General features: G+C 48.8%; 1 protein-coding gene across 1 annotated transcript in view; it reads left to right on the top strand.

The window, feature by feature from the left end:
• B3GAT2 (beta-1,3-glucuronyltransferase 2) overlaps positions 1–15,351 on the top strand; it is a 74,690-nt gene that overhangs the window by 37,715 nt on the left and 21,624 nt on the right. The window contains exon 2 of the mRNA XM_059941816.1: positions 494–638. Coding sequence (XP_059797799.1) covers positions 494–638 — 145 coding nt within the window. The remainder of the gene's footprint in view (positions 1–493; positions 639–15,351) is intronic.

Here is a 15,351-nt window from a genome sequence, read left to right on the forward strand (position 1 = left end):
TTATGAATGTCCCCAGACAAGATCTCTCTGTGTCTGTAACAGTAAAAAAAAAAAATCAGAGACAGGCAACCCCTGTGGCTCCTCTGAGAGGAATTGCTGCTCTTGCTGAGTAATAAGGTTCCCTAAGGAGCAGTCAGCCTCCTCGCTTACGGAGGGACCAAGCGTAGCTGAAGATCCAGCTTTGAGACAGATAGACAGTATTTGATGGTCACAGCTCAGCTTCCAACGAGCGATGTTCAGACATGAACCCACTTTATCTCTCAGCCCTGAGCCCCTGGCCGAGTCCGTGACAGCACAGGGCAGTGGCACCAGGCAGCCGCATGGCAGGGAACCAGGGAACAGTCTGCCAGCAGGAGGGTTCTGGTTCCGCTCGGAAACCTTCACCTTTCGGAAATCTCCACTCCCCCCGTTTCTGCTGTGGCTCACATTCCTTTCCTCGTTCAGGTTCCTTCCCCTAAGGAAGCTTCAACTACATCTCTTTCCCCTTTTGTAGATGCGAACAACGCGCAAGGTCTCTGTGTGGCCAGTGGGCCTGGTTGGCGGGCGGCGCTATGAACGTCCGTTGGTGGAAAACGGGAAGGTCGTCGGCTGGTACACCGGCTGGAGAGCAGACAGGCCTTTTGCCATCGATATGGCAGGTGAGCGCGTAGATCGTGGGGTTTGCTCCTGCCGGGTTGTTCCCGCCGCCCCCCCGCCCCGTGTGTAACTGGACTGCAGGCAGGACGCTTTGAGAGACCGCTTTGGTTAAACCCTACATTGTGTTATGTTCAGCAGATGAACTGTTTAAACCTTCAAAGCAGTCTGGTTGGGTGATTCAAGGAGAAATTGATTTGGGGAGTGATTAGAAAACACTCATTCCATTCCATTTGTCACCTGTCCTCGCAGCCATCCCTTCATCCAGGTGCTGGGCTGGGCGGCGGGGAGCTGGGCGGTGAGGAACAGACCTGGCCCCGGCCTCCCAGGGCTCTACAGCCTGCACCTGTCCATGCCTCGCTCTACAAGTCCGACTGGTTGTAATGTATCACATGCGTACTGATAAATTTAACAGTGATATGGTATAGGCAGGCTAATCATTTTGATGCTTATTGATACATTTAAGAGTGAAAATATAAAAATTGGATTACTGGTTTTTCAAACAGGTATTAATGTTGAGTATATCTGTCTTTCAAAGTTTTTACTCTCTGACCAACCAACTAAATTGAATAAAACCTACTGTAGACCACAAATTCTAAAATGCTGCTTTATCATAAAGTGACTCATTCTCTGGGGGTTATATAAAATGATGCCTGTGATAACTGTGGAACGATGCAGTTTGAAACATGAGTCTTTGGAGGCAAAAGAGAAAAAAAATCGCTAAAATCACTGATGTCTGTAACCTAGAAGATGAAGGCAGAGAAGCTTCAAAATTGATCTCATCCATCTCAGCGCCGAAACAGAGCTCTGTCTGTCTGTCAGCCTGTGCTTGGCCAATCTTTTTGTGTGCTATTTCCCAGCTGTAGTCAGAAGCACTGCTCAGAATTGTGATGGGATGGAGGCTGTGTTCTGACTGGCTTCATCACGTTTATTCTGACAATACTATAAATTTGAGGGAGCGAGGTTATGAAGAGCACTGGAGGTAAAAGCTGCTGGGGAAAGCTTTGGGGATGACCGGTCTGCTGCCCCACTTCGTGGGAGAAGACAAACTAGGGTATTTTAACTCAACATTTAACAGCATTTCCTGAGTCCCAACTTTGCGGGATTGTGTGTCATGGTCTCTGACCCAAGGATGGTCTAGATCTCTGACCCTTCCCTGACCCCTGCCCCCTCCCTGCGTCCTGACCTCTCTGTCCCTCTTCCAACCCAAGCCTTATTCCTCGGTCCCCAGTTCTTGCAGCCACGGAGCTGAGCTGGCATCTCAACCAAAGAATCTTCCTGAAGGCAGACAGACAGGCAGGTCAGCTGTATTTGGAAGGTGACAAGGATTCTCAAAAGAGGTGTCGCCTCAATCAAGTCTGAAACTATAAGGCCGACCATAACGTGTCTTGAAAATCAAGTTTTTTGCTGCTCAGAAGTGTTAAGTGTGAGCAGAAATCTTGAGGAACATTGGGCAAAATCTTGTGCTTCTCTGGGACTCAGTTCCCTCGTGTAGAATGAGGCAGTAGCGTGAATGACCACTGAGGTCTTCGCTAATGAATTCTTCCTTTCCCTGGCTTCCCATCTTGGGAAGCTCAAAGAAAAGTCCAGGTCCACGGATTCTAAGTGAGGGTGTGACTGCTAACGCAGCCAGCCGGCAGATGTTTGGTCCTTATGGTCCCCAGGAGTTCAAGTCTCCCACATGGGATCTCTGCCCATCACCCTTCAAGCTAACTTCAAGGTGAGGGTAACATAGATACGCCTTCCTGGATTTTGCTGTAAGAACTTTATGCAGATGATCAAGTATCCAGTAAACCCATCGAGTATTTTGCATTGTTCCCCCCAGAATTTGGATCCAAATAGATATATCTAAAATTCAAGAAAGGCACGTGGGTTTTGTGAATTAGGCCTGACTGGTGACAAGATATTTGATACTCTTTCACTGCCAGAATCTCTGGGAAACTTTTCTCCATGACATGACTGATGTTTGGATTTTTTAAAGCACTTTAATATATTTTCAAAGCATAATATAAGACCTATTGTAAAATATGAATGATTTGCTTGTTTTTATTAATTATCCTTATTTTAAAATAGGAATAAAATTTCTGTCTCAAAGAAAACAACTTCTGAAACGCTGAATTATTTTCTTTACACGTGAATTTGCTTTGCAAATTAGTTTTCAGTAAATTATTGATATTTTGGGAAGCCTTTAAGTGAGAGGGATTTGGTTGATAAGATAAAGATCTGACTTTGAGCAGTTTGTTCTCATTCTAAAACTTGAAATTTTACAGCTTTGTTTAGATTCCATATGATTCATTTATTCTTAGTGGGAAGAGAGAACGGGCCTTTTGGATGTTCACGTACAAATGGTACTTCCCACCTCATTTTCAAGAGACACACACAGACACACATACACTCACAATCTCTAGAGAGTAGAAAGCTGGAAGCCCACTTCCCTGCTGTACCCAGGAAAGCCTGAGGATCACTGCTTTAAAAGTGGTTCTGATGGTTGAGTGAGGGGACTGCATTGGAGCCTGCGTCTCGCTTGGACTGCCACAAACTGATTAAAAAACATGAAACTGACAGCCTGATGGGGACCTAGCTCTGCCCTCCAGCGGGCAAGCACCAGCCTGGAGGCCCACACGGTATGTGCAGCCAACCATGTGAGAATGCTACCCCGCCCTCCAGCAGGCCTGCATCCCTGCAAGAGCAACGGCCTCACAGCCAGCCAGGCCAGGGCCCAGGCCCGCTACCATCACACCCACAGTCGCCAGCCCGGCCACAGCAGAAGGATGCATGCAGCCCACAGAGGGGGGCACCCCTAAAGCATGTAACTCTGTAGATGAGAGGGGAAGGGGCTGCTGGGCTTCATAGGACATCTTCTGCATGAGGCCACTTCCCCAAGATTGGGAAATGTAACTGACCCACCTAACACATAGAAGCAAACAAAATTGGGCAAAATGAGGAGACAGAGGAATATGTTCCAAATGAAGGAAGAAGATAACCTCAGAAAAGGAACTAAACAAAGTGGAGATAAGCAATTTACCTGCTAAAAAGTTCAAGGTGAAAATTATAAACATGCTCACCAAACTTAGGAGAAGAATGAATGAACATGGTGAGAACTTCAACAAGGAGCTAGAAAATATAAATAAGAATGAAACAGAATTTAAGAATACATAACTGAAATAAAAAAATACACTAGGAGGAATCAACAGTAGACTAGATGATATAGAGGAACAGGTCAGTGATCTGGAAGACAGAGTAGCGGAAATCAACCGAGCTGAATAGAGAAAAGGAAAAAGAATTTTAAAAATTAAGATAGTTTAAGAGATCTCTGGAACAACATCAGGTGTACTAACATTTTCATTGTAGGGGTCCCAAAAGGAGAAGAGAGAGAGAAAGGGGCAGATAACTTATTTGGAGAAAAAAATAGCTGAAAACTTTCCTAACCTGGGGAAGGAAACAGATATCCAGGTCCAGGAATCACAGAGAGTCCCAAAAGAGGTGAACCCAATGAGATCCACACCAAGACACCTTATAATTAAAATGACAATTATTAAAGAGAGAATCTTAAAAGCAGCAGAAGCAACTAGTTACATGCAAGGGAATAAGACAATCAGCTGTCTTTTTAGCAGAAACTTTGATGGCCAGTAGGGAGTAGCAGTACGTATGCAAAGTGATGAAAGGAAAAAACCTCCAACCAGGAATACTCTACCTGGCAAGGTTATCATTCAGATTTGAAAAGATGGAGTTTTAAAGGTAGGCAAAAGCTAAAGGAGTTCAGCACCACTAACTAGGCTTACAAGATATGTTAAAGGGACTTCTTTAAACAGAAAAGAAAAGACCACAACTAGAAATATGAAAATTACGGAAGGAAAAATCTCACTGGTAAAAGCAAACATATAGTAAATGTAGTAGGTCAGCCACTTATAAAGCTAGTAGGAAGGTTAAAAGACAAAAGTATAAAATCATCTGTATCCACCAAAGTAGTTAAGAAACACACAAAGAAAAAGATGTAAAATAATTACACTAAATGTAAATGGACTACATGCTCCAATCAGAGGACACAGAGGAGCCGAATGGGTAAAAAACAAGACCCATATATATGCTACCTACAAGAAATTCACTTCAGATCTAGAGACACATGAAGACTGAATGTGAGGGGATGGAAAAGGTATTTCATGTAAATGGAAATGAAAAGCGGGGATAGCAATGCTTACATCAGATGGAAGACTTTAAAACAAAGAAGTAACAAGAGACAAAGAAGAATATTATAGATATAGATAAAGGGATCAATCCAACAAGAATTGATGAATCCAACAACAACAATTGTAAATATATATGCACCCATTATAAGTACCTAAATACATGAAGCAGACATTAACAAACATAAAGGGAGAAAAATGATAGTAATATTAGTAGAAACGTTAATGCCCTATTTACATCAGTGGGCAGATCATCTAGACAGAAAATCAATAATGAAAACTGGCTTTAAATGACACATTAAAGCAGATAGAATTAATAGATATATAGAGAACATTTCATTCAAAAACAGCAAAATACACATTTTTTTCAAGTGCACGTGGAACATTCTCCAGGATACATAACATGATAGCTACAAAACAAGTCTCAATAAATGTAAGACAATTGAAATCATATCAAGCATCTTTTCCGACCACACACTATGAGACTAGAAATCAAGTACAGGAAAAAATGCAAGAAACACAAACAGGTGGAAACTAAACAATATGCTACTAAGCAACCAATGAGTCTTGAAGAAATCACAGAGGAAATCAAAAAAATACCTAGAGACAAATGAAAATGGAAACATAAAGTACCAAAATCTATGGGACACAGCAGAAGCAGTTCTAAGAGGCAAGATTATAGGGATACAGGCCCACCTCAGGAAACAAGAAAAATCCCACATAAACAATCTAACATTTCACCTAAAGGAACTAGAAAAAGAAGAACAAAACCAAAAGTTAGTTGAAGAAATCGTAAAGATCAGGGTAGAAATAAATGAAACAGAGACTAGGAAAAAAAATAGAAAAGATCAATGAAACTAAGAATGGTATTTTGAAAAGATAAACAAATTGATAAAGCTTTAGCCAGACTCATCAAGAAAAAAAGAGGTGGCCCAAATAAATAAAATCATAACTGAAAGAGGAGACCTTACAACGAACACCATAGAAAGACAAAGGGTTATAAGACATTACTACAAAAAATTATATGCCAATAAAATGGACAACCTAGAAGAAACGGATAAATTCCTAAAAATGTATAATCTCTCAAGACTGAATCAGGAAGAAATAGAAAATATAGCAGACAAATTCCCACTAATAAACTTGAATCAGTAAGTTAAAAACTCCCAACAAGCAAAAGTCCATGACCAAACAGCTTCATAGGTGAATTCTACCAAAAATTTAAAGAGGAGTTAATACCTATTCTTCTCACACTATTCCAAAATTATGAAGAGGAAGGAATGCTTCCAAACTTGTTCTATGAGACCAGCATCATTCTGATACCAGACAAAGACACCACCGACACAAGAAAGAGAGGAAGGAAGGAAGGAAGGAAAGAAGGAAGGGAGGGAGGGAGGAAGGAAAGGAAAAGAAATTTACAGGCCGATATTACTGATGGACATAGATGCAGAAATCTCAACAAAATATTAGCAAAGTGAATTCAACACTATATTAAAATGATCACACTCCATGATCAAATGGGATTTTTCCCAGTGATGCAAGGATGGTTCAATAGCCACAAATCAATCAATGTGATACACCACATTAACAAACTGAAGAATAAAACTCATATCATCTCAATAGATGCAGAAAAAGCTTTTGACAAAATTCAACATTCACTTATGATAAAAACTCTCAACAAAGTTGGTAATGAGGGAACGTACCTCAATATAATAAAGGCCACATATGACAAAAGCACAGCCATAATACTCAACGGTGAAAAGCTTAAAGCATTTCCTCTAAGATCAGGAGTAAGACAAGAATGGCCATACTCATCAACATAGTATTGGAAGTCCTAGCCACAGCAGTTAGACAAGAAAAATAAATAAAGGGAATCCAAACTGGAAAGGGAGAAGTAAAACTGTCACTCTTTGCAGATGACATGATACTATATATAGAAAATCCTGAAGATGCCATCAAAAATGAAAGCTTGCCTTTGTGACAACATGTATGGATATAGAGGGTATAAGGCTAAGTGAAATAAGTTAGAGACAGTCATACCATATGACCTCACTTATATGTGGAATCTAAACACAACAGAACGAAATGAAAACATCCTAATAGATACAAAGAACATACAGGTAGTTGCCAGAAGGGAGGAGGTGGGAGGTGGGCAAAACAGGTGAAGGGGATTAAGAGGTACAGTTCTCTAGTTATAAAATGAATAAGCCATGGGGATATAATATACAGTATAAGGAATATTGTCAGTAATATTGTAATAACTTTGAGGACAGATGATTATTAGGCCTATTGTGGTGATCATTTCATAAGTTATGCAGATATCAAATCATCATGTAGCATGCCTGAAACTAACATAATGCTATCCATCACCTATAGTTCAATAAGAAAAGAAAAGAAAATATTTCTTAAACAAAAAGATAAATAAAATCATACATATTTCTTTAAAAAAAAAAAGAAACATGAACTTAAAGAGCCTACACATAGCATTTCCACAGCTGTCTTGCTTTGAGGGGTTGAACATACATTCAGCAGAAGCCCCTCGGGGTCTGTCCTGTTGGTATTTCTGTGAAGCCACAGCCTAGCCCCCACCAGAAGCTTATTTGCATATCAGGCATCGGAACTGGAATGTTTCATGTCGTTCGTGGAGTTTGACTCTGTGTCTGTCTTTATCTTGCCACACTGAACACCACAGATGTGAGTTTTGCTCTGAGATGAGACAACCTGGTCCTGAAGTTTTCTTGTACGCACAGTGGTAGTGGCAGAAGTCACGATTATCCCTCTTGCATGGGGACATAATTTTTAAAATTCTAATGATTCCTATTGAAACAAGAACTAAGATACTCACCAACAGGATAGAAAGACGGCGTCGGAGGCAGCCCTTGCCCCGGCTGTGGCATGCTGTTGGCTTCAGCAGTTGGTCAGTGGTCACCCTACTCTGCCAAGCCAGTGAGCCCTGGGACTGTCTACACTAGCCTGTGCCTCAGGCTTTAATTCCAACACCCCAGGCATCTGGCCACTGGCTAGTTCTCAGTGCCTGAAAGCAAGGCAGTGCACACAAAGTTTTTAGTTTTAGTTTTGAGGGAGTTGCTTTCAAGTGACAGACTCACTTTGGCTGCTTCCAATGAGGTGTCAATAAGAACCATTGCTCAAAAGAACCGAGCTTAAAGTAATCTTCAGCCTCGCTTGGAGGTGTAGATTTGATAAAATTCAGAACTTAAGGCTGAGATACTTATTTTGAGTTTTCAACATTTGCATGCACCGTATTCTTAGCTCTGGGGGGTGGCAGGCAGGGCACTACGCTCCCTATGTGAAGTACGTACCGTTTCCAGTTGAGTCCCTGGCACGCTGTAGGGACTTTATTCTGGTAAAAATCCAACCAGGTGTACTACAGTTCAGCTCTGGCCCTAACCACCCAGAGCTGGCACAGACCCCACAAGTTAGAGGGCATGGTCCCCTTCCTTCAGACACCAGCTCCACTTTGGGCGTCCCCAGGCCATCTGCACTTCTGATCAATGGGCTATAAGTTTGATGTTTTCCTCTCAGGTTTGATCATTTAATAGAAGGACTCACAGAACTCAGGATAGCCTTCAACTTGTTATTTTAAAAGATACAAATTAGCATCAGCCGGTGAAGCGACACACAGGGTGAGGTCTGGGAGAGAAGGAAGAGCTCCTGTGCCTTTTCCACGTGGAATCAGGATGCATCACGCTCCCACCACATTCCTGTGTTCAGAACCCAGGAAGCGCCACCAAATTCTCGTGTTCAGAGCTTTTATTGGGGTTTCATCCTGTAGGCGTGATTGAGCCACGTGCTTGGGTTCAGTCCCTCCCCAGAGATTGGGATGGTGCAAGCCTCCAACCCTTTAACCACGTAGCTGGTCCTTCTGGTACCCACCCCCGTCCTGAAGCCACGTAGGGTCCACCTCGAGCTACCTCACTAGCATAGCAGAGTCACCCCTGTCACTCAGCAAGTTTTAAGGGTTTTACACGCTCCTTGCCAAGAACCTGGCCCGAAGACCACACACACATTTTTATCACCAGGCTCAGTAAAGGATCGCTTTGATGTCATAAAGAAGAGTGCTCCCGTCTCCGCATTACTAATACTCTCACCCTCAAAAGCAAAGGGTGAGTTAAGGGGTGTCCTGGGGTCACTTTGTCATGGCTGATGAGCCATGACTATACAGTGATAAAACTATTTCTCACGGGCGGCTTACAGAACGGAGTGAGGGCCTTGGCGTCCTGTGGGTGGCGTGTTGCAGCCCTGGGGATGGAGTGGCTCCCACGATGGGTGGGGGGGGAGGGATGCGCTCCCACGGGGCGGCCGGGGGTGGCCTCGGAGTGCGTCCTGGGAGCGGCCACGGAGTGGGGCTGCAGGGGGAGGAGCCCCGGAAGGGGGCGGGGCCCAACAGGATGGAGTTGGGGGGACGGGTGACCACAGTCCCTGGAGAAGAGGTGGACAGTCGTGAACTGGGCTGTCGGGTGTCTCGTGTCTCGGATGTGGACAAGGAGGGGCTGGTGAGAGGGGAGAGTGCCGGACGGCTGGGAGACTGTTCCCTGGAACGGGGGACAATATGGGAGGACAAAGGCCGGACAGCAAGGGGAGTGAAAGGTCAGCAGGGTCGTCCGAGCACCGTCAGGTTTCCGACAGAGCAGAGAGGGAGGGCAGTTTGATCCGTGAGAGGCCTGAGGGCTGCCGTTTTGGCGGGACAGCGACTTCAGAGGCGGGGGGCGGGGGCGGCACGGAGGCGTGTGTTAGGGAGGTGGGCCCGTCTGAGGCCCCTGCCCGGCCCGCGGTGGGCTGAGCTCGGCAGGTGCTGGTTCTGAGGACCGGAACGCTGCACGGGGGCCACCCCGCTGACGACACCCACGGTTCATCCGCAGCTTCCCCACACCTTAGGGCGCATCACGGACCCTAGTGGGCGGCAGTTTCTAGTCTCCGGAGACGCGTGAGAGCAGGAAAGTGAAGCGATCAGATGCATGACTTAGGAGAGGCCTTTGGGGGAGCGGGGTGGACGGTGGGCACGGGCGGGGCGAGGCGTCACGGAGAGGCTGGAGGGCCGGGGGCGCTCGCGGCAGGGTTGAGAAGGGCAGAGAGGCGGCAGCAGTTCCACGGGGAAGGAGAACTTTTCTCTTTTTTTCCTTTAGCGACAGAGTAGAAGTTGAGGTTTTGAGGCAGAAGAGGTAAGTGTTGCAAGTCCCAGAGGAGAGGAAACGAGGGGGACTCGGGACCTTAGATGGACGCGTTCACCTGGGCAGCTTCTCCTCTTCCTCCGCGTGACGAGCCACGTTGGACGAGGAAACAAGTCCCAGGAAGGTGAAGGGCTGCGCGTAGGGGGCCGGCCGTCCGCAGGGTGTCCACGGAGCAGAAGTGACAAGACGCTGAGTCCCCCGGAGGCCGCTGGGCACAGGGCCCGCTCCGCCCAGCGCGCGCCCAGCAGAGGGAACGGGGCGACGGCGCGTGACCGGCTCCCCACGAGACACAAGATGAGGTGCAGGTAGATGCTTTGGGTTTACGTCTAAGGGGCGCCTTCCACGCGGGCCAGGGCGGGGCAGCGGGGTGGGCGTGGAGGACCGCGAACCCGTGGCTCTAAGGGAGAGGGAGCTGGGGTCGGGTGGTGAGGCCTGACTGTGGGGGGGGGGGGGGTGGAGACCTCTGCCCTCATCTCTGTGGCCTTGAGGAGTCTGGAATGTTCTGAGTAGGGCCTGGACCGTGGCAGAGGGGGGCCTGGAGGACCGCGAACCCGTGGCTCTAAGGGAGAGGGAGCTGGGGTCGGGTGGTGAGGCCTGACTGTGGGGGGGGGGGGTGGAGACCTCTGCCCTCATCTCTGTGGCCTTGAGGAGTCTGGAATGTTCTGAGTAGGGCCTGGACCGTGGCAGAGGGGGGCCTGGAGGCCGCTGGGATCCAGGTGCAGGACGCTGAGGCCGAGGTGAGGGAACGGAAGGCGAGGGCAGCTCTTACGGGACAGCTGTCGGGGACTCTTAGAAACTGTAACGAGCCGTTTCAGATTCTGCTCACAAGTCAGCAGAAATTTAGGTCTTTTTAACACTTGAGTGGTATGGGGACAGCAGATATAGTCCCTTTAATTTGGGGTCGATTTAATTGGTGTGACCTGTTGTGTTACCTTTGAGTTGTAACTTAGGAGCAGAAGATATGGTCATCTTGGGTAATTAGAATATTCTGTTGACCAGAAGAGTAGTTGTTTTAAAATAGAAAACTGCATATTAGGGGGGAAAAGGTCACAGCCCTGGACTAAAGTTTGTGGGTGTGCTGTCCTGCCGGCCTGCAGATTCAGGGGAGACCCAGCCCTGCCCGGGCTTCCTGGGGCCACACTGCTCCCCACTGCCCCCCCCCCGCCCCCGCTTGGCTGGGACGTGCAGAGCATTGCTCCTGTGCTCGTGGGGTGAAGGAACCCCCCTCCCCTCCCCGGCCCTCCCCCCTGCCCTCCCCGGCCCTCCCCCCTGCCCTCCCCCCCCCCACCTGCCCCAAGGCCTCCTCCAGCCCTGCTCGGCCTCCGGGGCTCCCGCACACCCTACCCCCCACCTCGGGGCCCACACGACGCCCCTGCCCGTAATGTTCTTTCCTCATCTCAGCCCTGCTCACCCTCTGGTCCTCATCTTCAGGGTCCCTCTTTCAGCGGAGGCTTTGCCGGCACCCAGATCAAGATAGCCCCCTAGCCAGTCATTCACTCCTGTAAACTCCTGCTCTCCTGCTCCAGTGCTTTCCGCAGCGGTGGTACCTCTGTAACTGCGACTCTTGACCACAGCCTCTGCAGGGGCAGAAGCCTCCGTGTCCCGGCCTCTGCTCCGTCCTCAGTTTGGGGTCCTGTGTGGCCTGCCTCAGCCTGCAGTGGGCGAGGAACTGCCCTGCACCAGGGTCTCTGCCCCACCCCAGCTTAGCAGGCAGACCTTTTATTTAAAATGATTATAAGTGATGACTGTTCCCCTGACGAGGGCCGAGGGGTGACAGGAGGACCGCCGAAGCTCTCTTGGGGGGCTTGGTGGAGAGAATCGTCATGCAGGGCCTTCTTTCTCTTGGCACTTGTTGACAAGGACGTTAGCCCGGGTTAATTTACTTGGTATAGATGATGCAATAACAAACGTTGGCCCAGCCCAGATCAGGTGATGATCAAAGCCAAATGAGCTTAGCCAAAACTGACAAAGTTCGACCTTGCTCTGTGAATATAAGCACTGCAAGAAAATGGGGAGAGTGACCTTCTTGCCACTTGGGAGACATCTGTAATTTGTGTGCGGTTTTTAGCGCGTCATTGAATGTTCTCAGCAGGGTGACTTGGTGGGTCCCATGGTACCTTTCGGTGCAGGATCTGGAGACCGAGGCGGGACTCTGCCCTTAGGTCAGTGCAGTGTGGCTCTCCCTGCAGCGGCTGGTCCTGACAGCAGGCAGAACTGCAGGAATGGTGGCGGAGGTTAGGGCAGCCGGAAGCCTGGCGCCGGTTTCTTATCCATCCCCAGAGCGAGGTGCATATCCTGGAGACTTGCGGGCATTCGCTGACTGCGGCGGCTTGTTCAGTGCTTTCCACAGGCAGCATGACCGTGCCGGGTAGAGGTGGGCGTGCGGGGTAAGGGGTATCTGTGTGCCCGTAATCAGGGTCCTTTCCTGGGGTAGCTGCGGACGGGGCAGCCGTACTGGGGCTGGACGAGGGGGAGGGGTTGCAGGGGGAGAGGGCGGAGGGATGCCGGCGCCCCATCTCACTTCAAACAGAGCAGATTGTAACTTCCTTCAAAATCTCAGTGGAATAAGACTTAGTTCCTGTAGGACTAAGACTTTTGAAAACCACAAGGTTTCCCTGATGGCAGCGTAGTCCGCAGACTCGGTAATTGCTGTTTACTGAGCCTTTACCGGGCGGCAGGCGTCCTCAGGCTCTCTCGGTGCTTGCTTATCGAACCCTCACTCCACGCGGCTCGCATTATTATCCTCGTTTAAATATAAGGAAATGGAGGCCCAGAGAGGCCGAGTAACTTGTCCGAGGCTGCACAGTGATTAAACGGTAGAACCGGGGTTCAGACTCAGGTCCGGAGATGGCCCTGCCACCCGGCTTTGAATCCCATCCCACCCACTTACAGCCAAGGGACTGGACCCTCGATCTGAGCCGCTGTCCTCTACCTCCTCAGGTCAGAGTCCGTGGGGTTCTTCACAGGATGAGACAGCACACGCGGAGCACAGGCTACAACACTGTAGACACCCGCCGACCGGGCTGTCTGGTGACCAGGAAGCCGGATGCGCTCAGTGCCGTGGGTGTGGGACCACTCCGCTCACGGTGGGGTCGCATCTGTGCGGGCGGGTCGCCGACCCCGGGCCCCCCCTGGGCACAGCAGGCTGTACTTCTTGGTTTCCTCACCTGTGGATTAGGGATCAGACCGGCTGCCCTGAGAGGGCTATGGTGAGGCAGAAAGGAGAAGAGATACCTGCGAAGTTCCTGCTGTTCCGTGAAGGTTTGAATCTGCACCCGCGTGTCTGTTTCAGATCCGCCTGGAAGGTTAATACTGAAGACCATGCGGACTCCTTGCTCAGGGCTCTTGGTGAGCTGCTTTTCTCCCCTGGCTGGTGGACCTGCGTTCGTTTTCATTCCGCGAATTGGCTCAGCGTGCAGGACGGCATGTGGAGATAAACACTGGCCCTAACTTTAGAGAAAATATCCCCCAGAGAGAGAAAAACAAGCCTAGAAAGATCATTTAAGAATTTAGAAACAGATATGTACTCATTTTTGTAATTCCCCAGCTGAAAAACTAAACACACAAAAAGCAGTTGAGCTTTCAAAAGAAAATGCCATTTGTAGCATGTATCGATAGATTTGCAAGGTGTTGGGTGTGGCCTCTGTCCCCCCACACCCCCACCCCACGCTGCGAAGAGGGAGCGTTGTTCTCTGCGCAAATACCCATGGCTCCCGGGGAAGGTTTACAAGATGATTCCCACGTTTTCTAATCAGGTCACAGCGGGGTGCGGGAATGTCCTTTCTACCACTGTGACCTTCCTGAGAACATCCATAGATGTACTTCTCACATGGAATCTGTTAAAGAGGCAGACAGTCTGTTGGTGGAAATGATGAGAATTAAGGACTGTTGCTCTGCCCTGCTAACCTGGGGCTCCTGCTGAGACTGGCTTCAGAGGGTAAAGTCAGCTGGGTTCTCCCTCCACCCCAGACCCAATGCCCTCAGCCCACCTGATCCGCCGAGCTTCGCCCTAAGTTGGTACCACCCCGCAGCCCGGAATACAGATCATCTCTGTCTTCTCACGTTTGCCTGGCTAGCTTCTTGTCACCCCTCAAGACCCGTTCGTGGCGCCAGCATCACTTTCTCTGGGAAGTTTTTCCTGATTTTCCCTCCAGCGTAGATGGGCATCCCGCGTGCTCCCCCGAGCCCTGCACTTAGGCGCTCCTCCTCAAGGTGGCGCTCGCGTGGGACGCCTGCCGCCCCGCCCCCTCCAGGCCTGGCCCCGTCCCTGACGTTGTAGCCGGAATAATGTCTGCTGAATTCATGAATGTTTACTCGTCTTCCTTTTCTAGTTTAAGGATTATCAAAATTACAAGTTTTACAAGCTTCTTGTTCCTCTGAGACCACATTGCCCTTCTCTCCTAATTGTGATTTTTTTTTAAGGGGAGGGTAATGAGCTATACTCCAGACCGCTCCCTAAGCAGGGTCTCCTTCAGTGGTTCTCAGCCTGGCTACGCCTCAGAGTGACCCAGGGAGCTTTGGAAAAATACCGAAACCTGGGCTCCATCGCTGATCTATTAAACCATCACCACTGGGTGTAGGACTGGTGTGGGGGAGTGTGTATATTTATTTTAAGCCTTGAGGGGATTATAAAGTGGTGCAGGCGGTCAGAAGCTGCATGTTCCCTCCTCTGGTTCATTCTAGTCCATTCTGTAGGCTGGATCCCTTCCATGCCGACCTCGGGTGGCCTCAGCCTGCAGCGGCTTGAAGCGGTTTCGGTTCCCGGCCAGAGATTGAGGTCGGGCCGCGGCAGTGAGAGCCCCGAATCCTAGCCACTAGACCCGTGGCCAGTGACATGCCCTGGCCCTTTGGCTTTGCAGAAAAAGAATTCCCACAAAGACGGGAAGTAGTGAAACAGGTAAAGTGTTTATCAGGAGGAAAAAGAGTACAGTACGTGTGGGTAGACACATGAGAAGACTCAGAGGGTCACACCCTCATGGCAGTTTGAATCACTTTTATGGGGCATTTCTTCTGGGTTTCCTTTGGCCAATCATCTTGCTTTGCCTGGTTCTGAGTCTGTATTTGGTTTATCTCAGGGTCCTCCCATGTGTGCATGAGCATCTTTTAGCCAAGATGGATTCTAGCGAAGAGGCCTATGGGTAGGTTGACATCATTTACTATGGGGTGGCACCGCCTCCCTTTTGACCTTCGAGGAGCCTTTCTGTACGAGTGTAGTCGGGGAGGTCTCCTGACTTCAAGAATGAGGACTATGTGGCCTTTTATCTCTTACCTGGGCAGGACCCAGCCTCTCCTATTACCCTCCTGTTATCTTCTTCTTGGAGTATCAGTCCACAGGGGCTCAGCCTGGG

Source organism: Balaenoptera ricei, chromosome 12, assembly GCF_028023285.1.
Source record: "Balaenoptera ricei isolate mBalRic1 chromosome 12, mBalRic1.hap2, whole genome shotgun sequence".
In the NCBI taxonomy this organism is placed as follows: domain Eukaryota; kingdom Metazoa; phylum Chordata; class Mammalia; order Artiodactyla; family Balaenopteridae; genus Balaenoptera; species Balaenoptera ricei.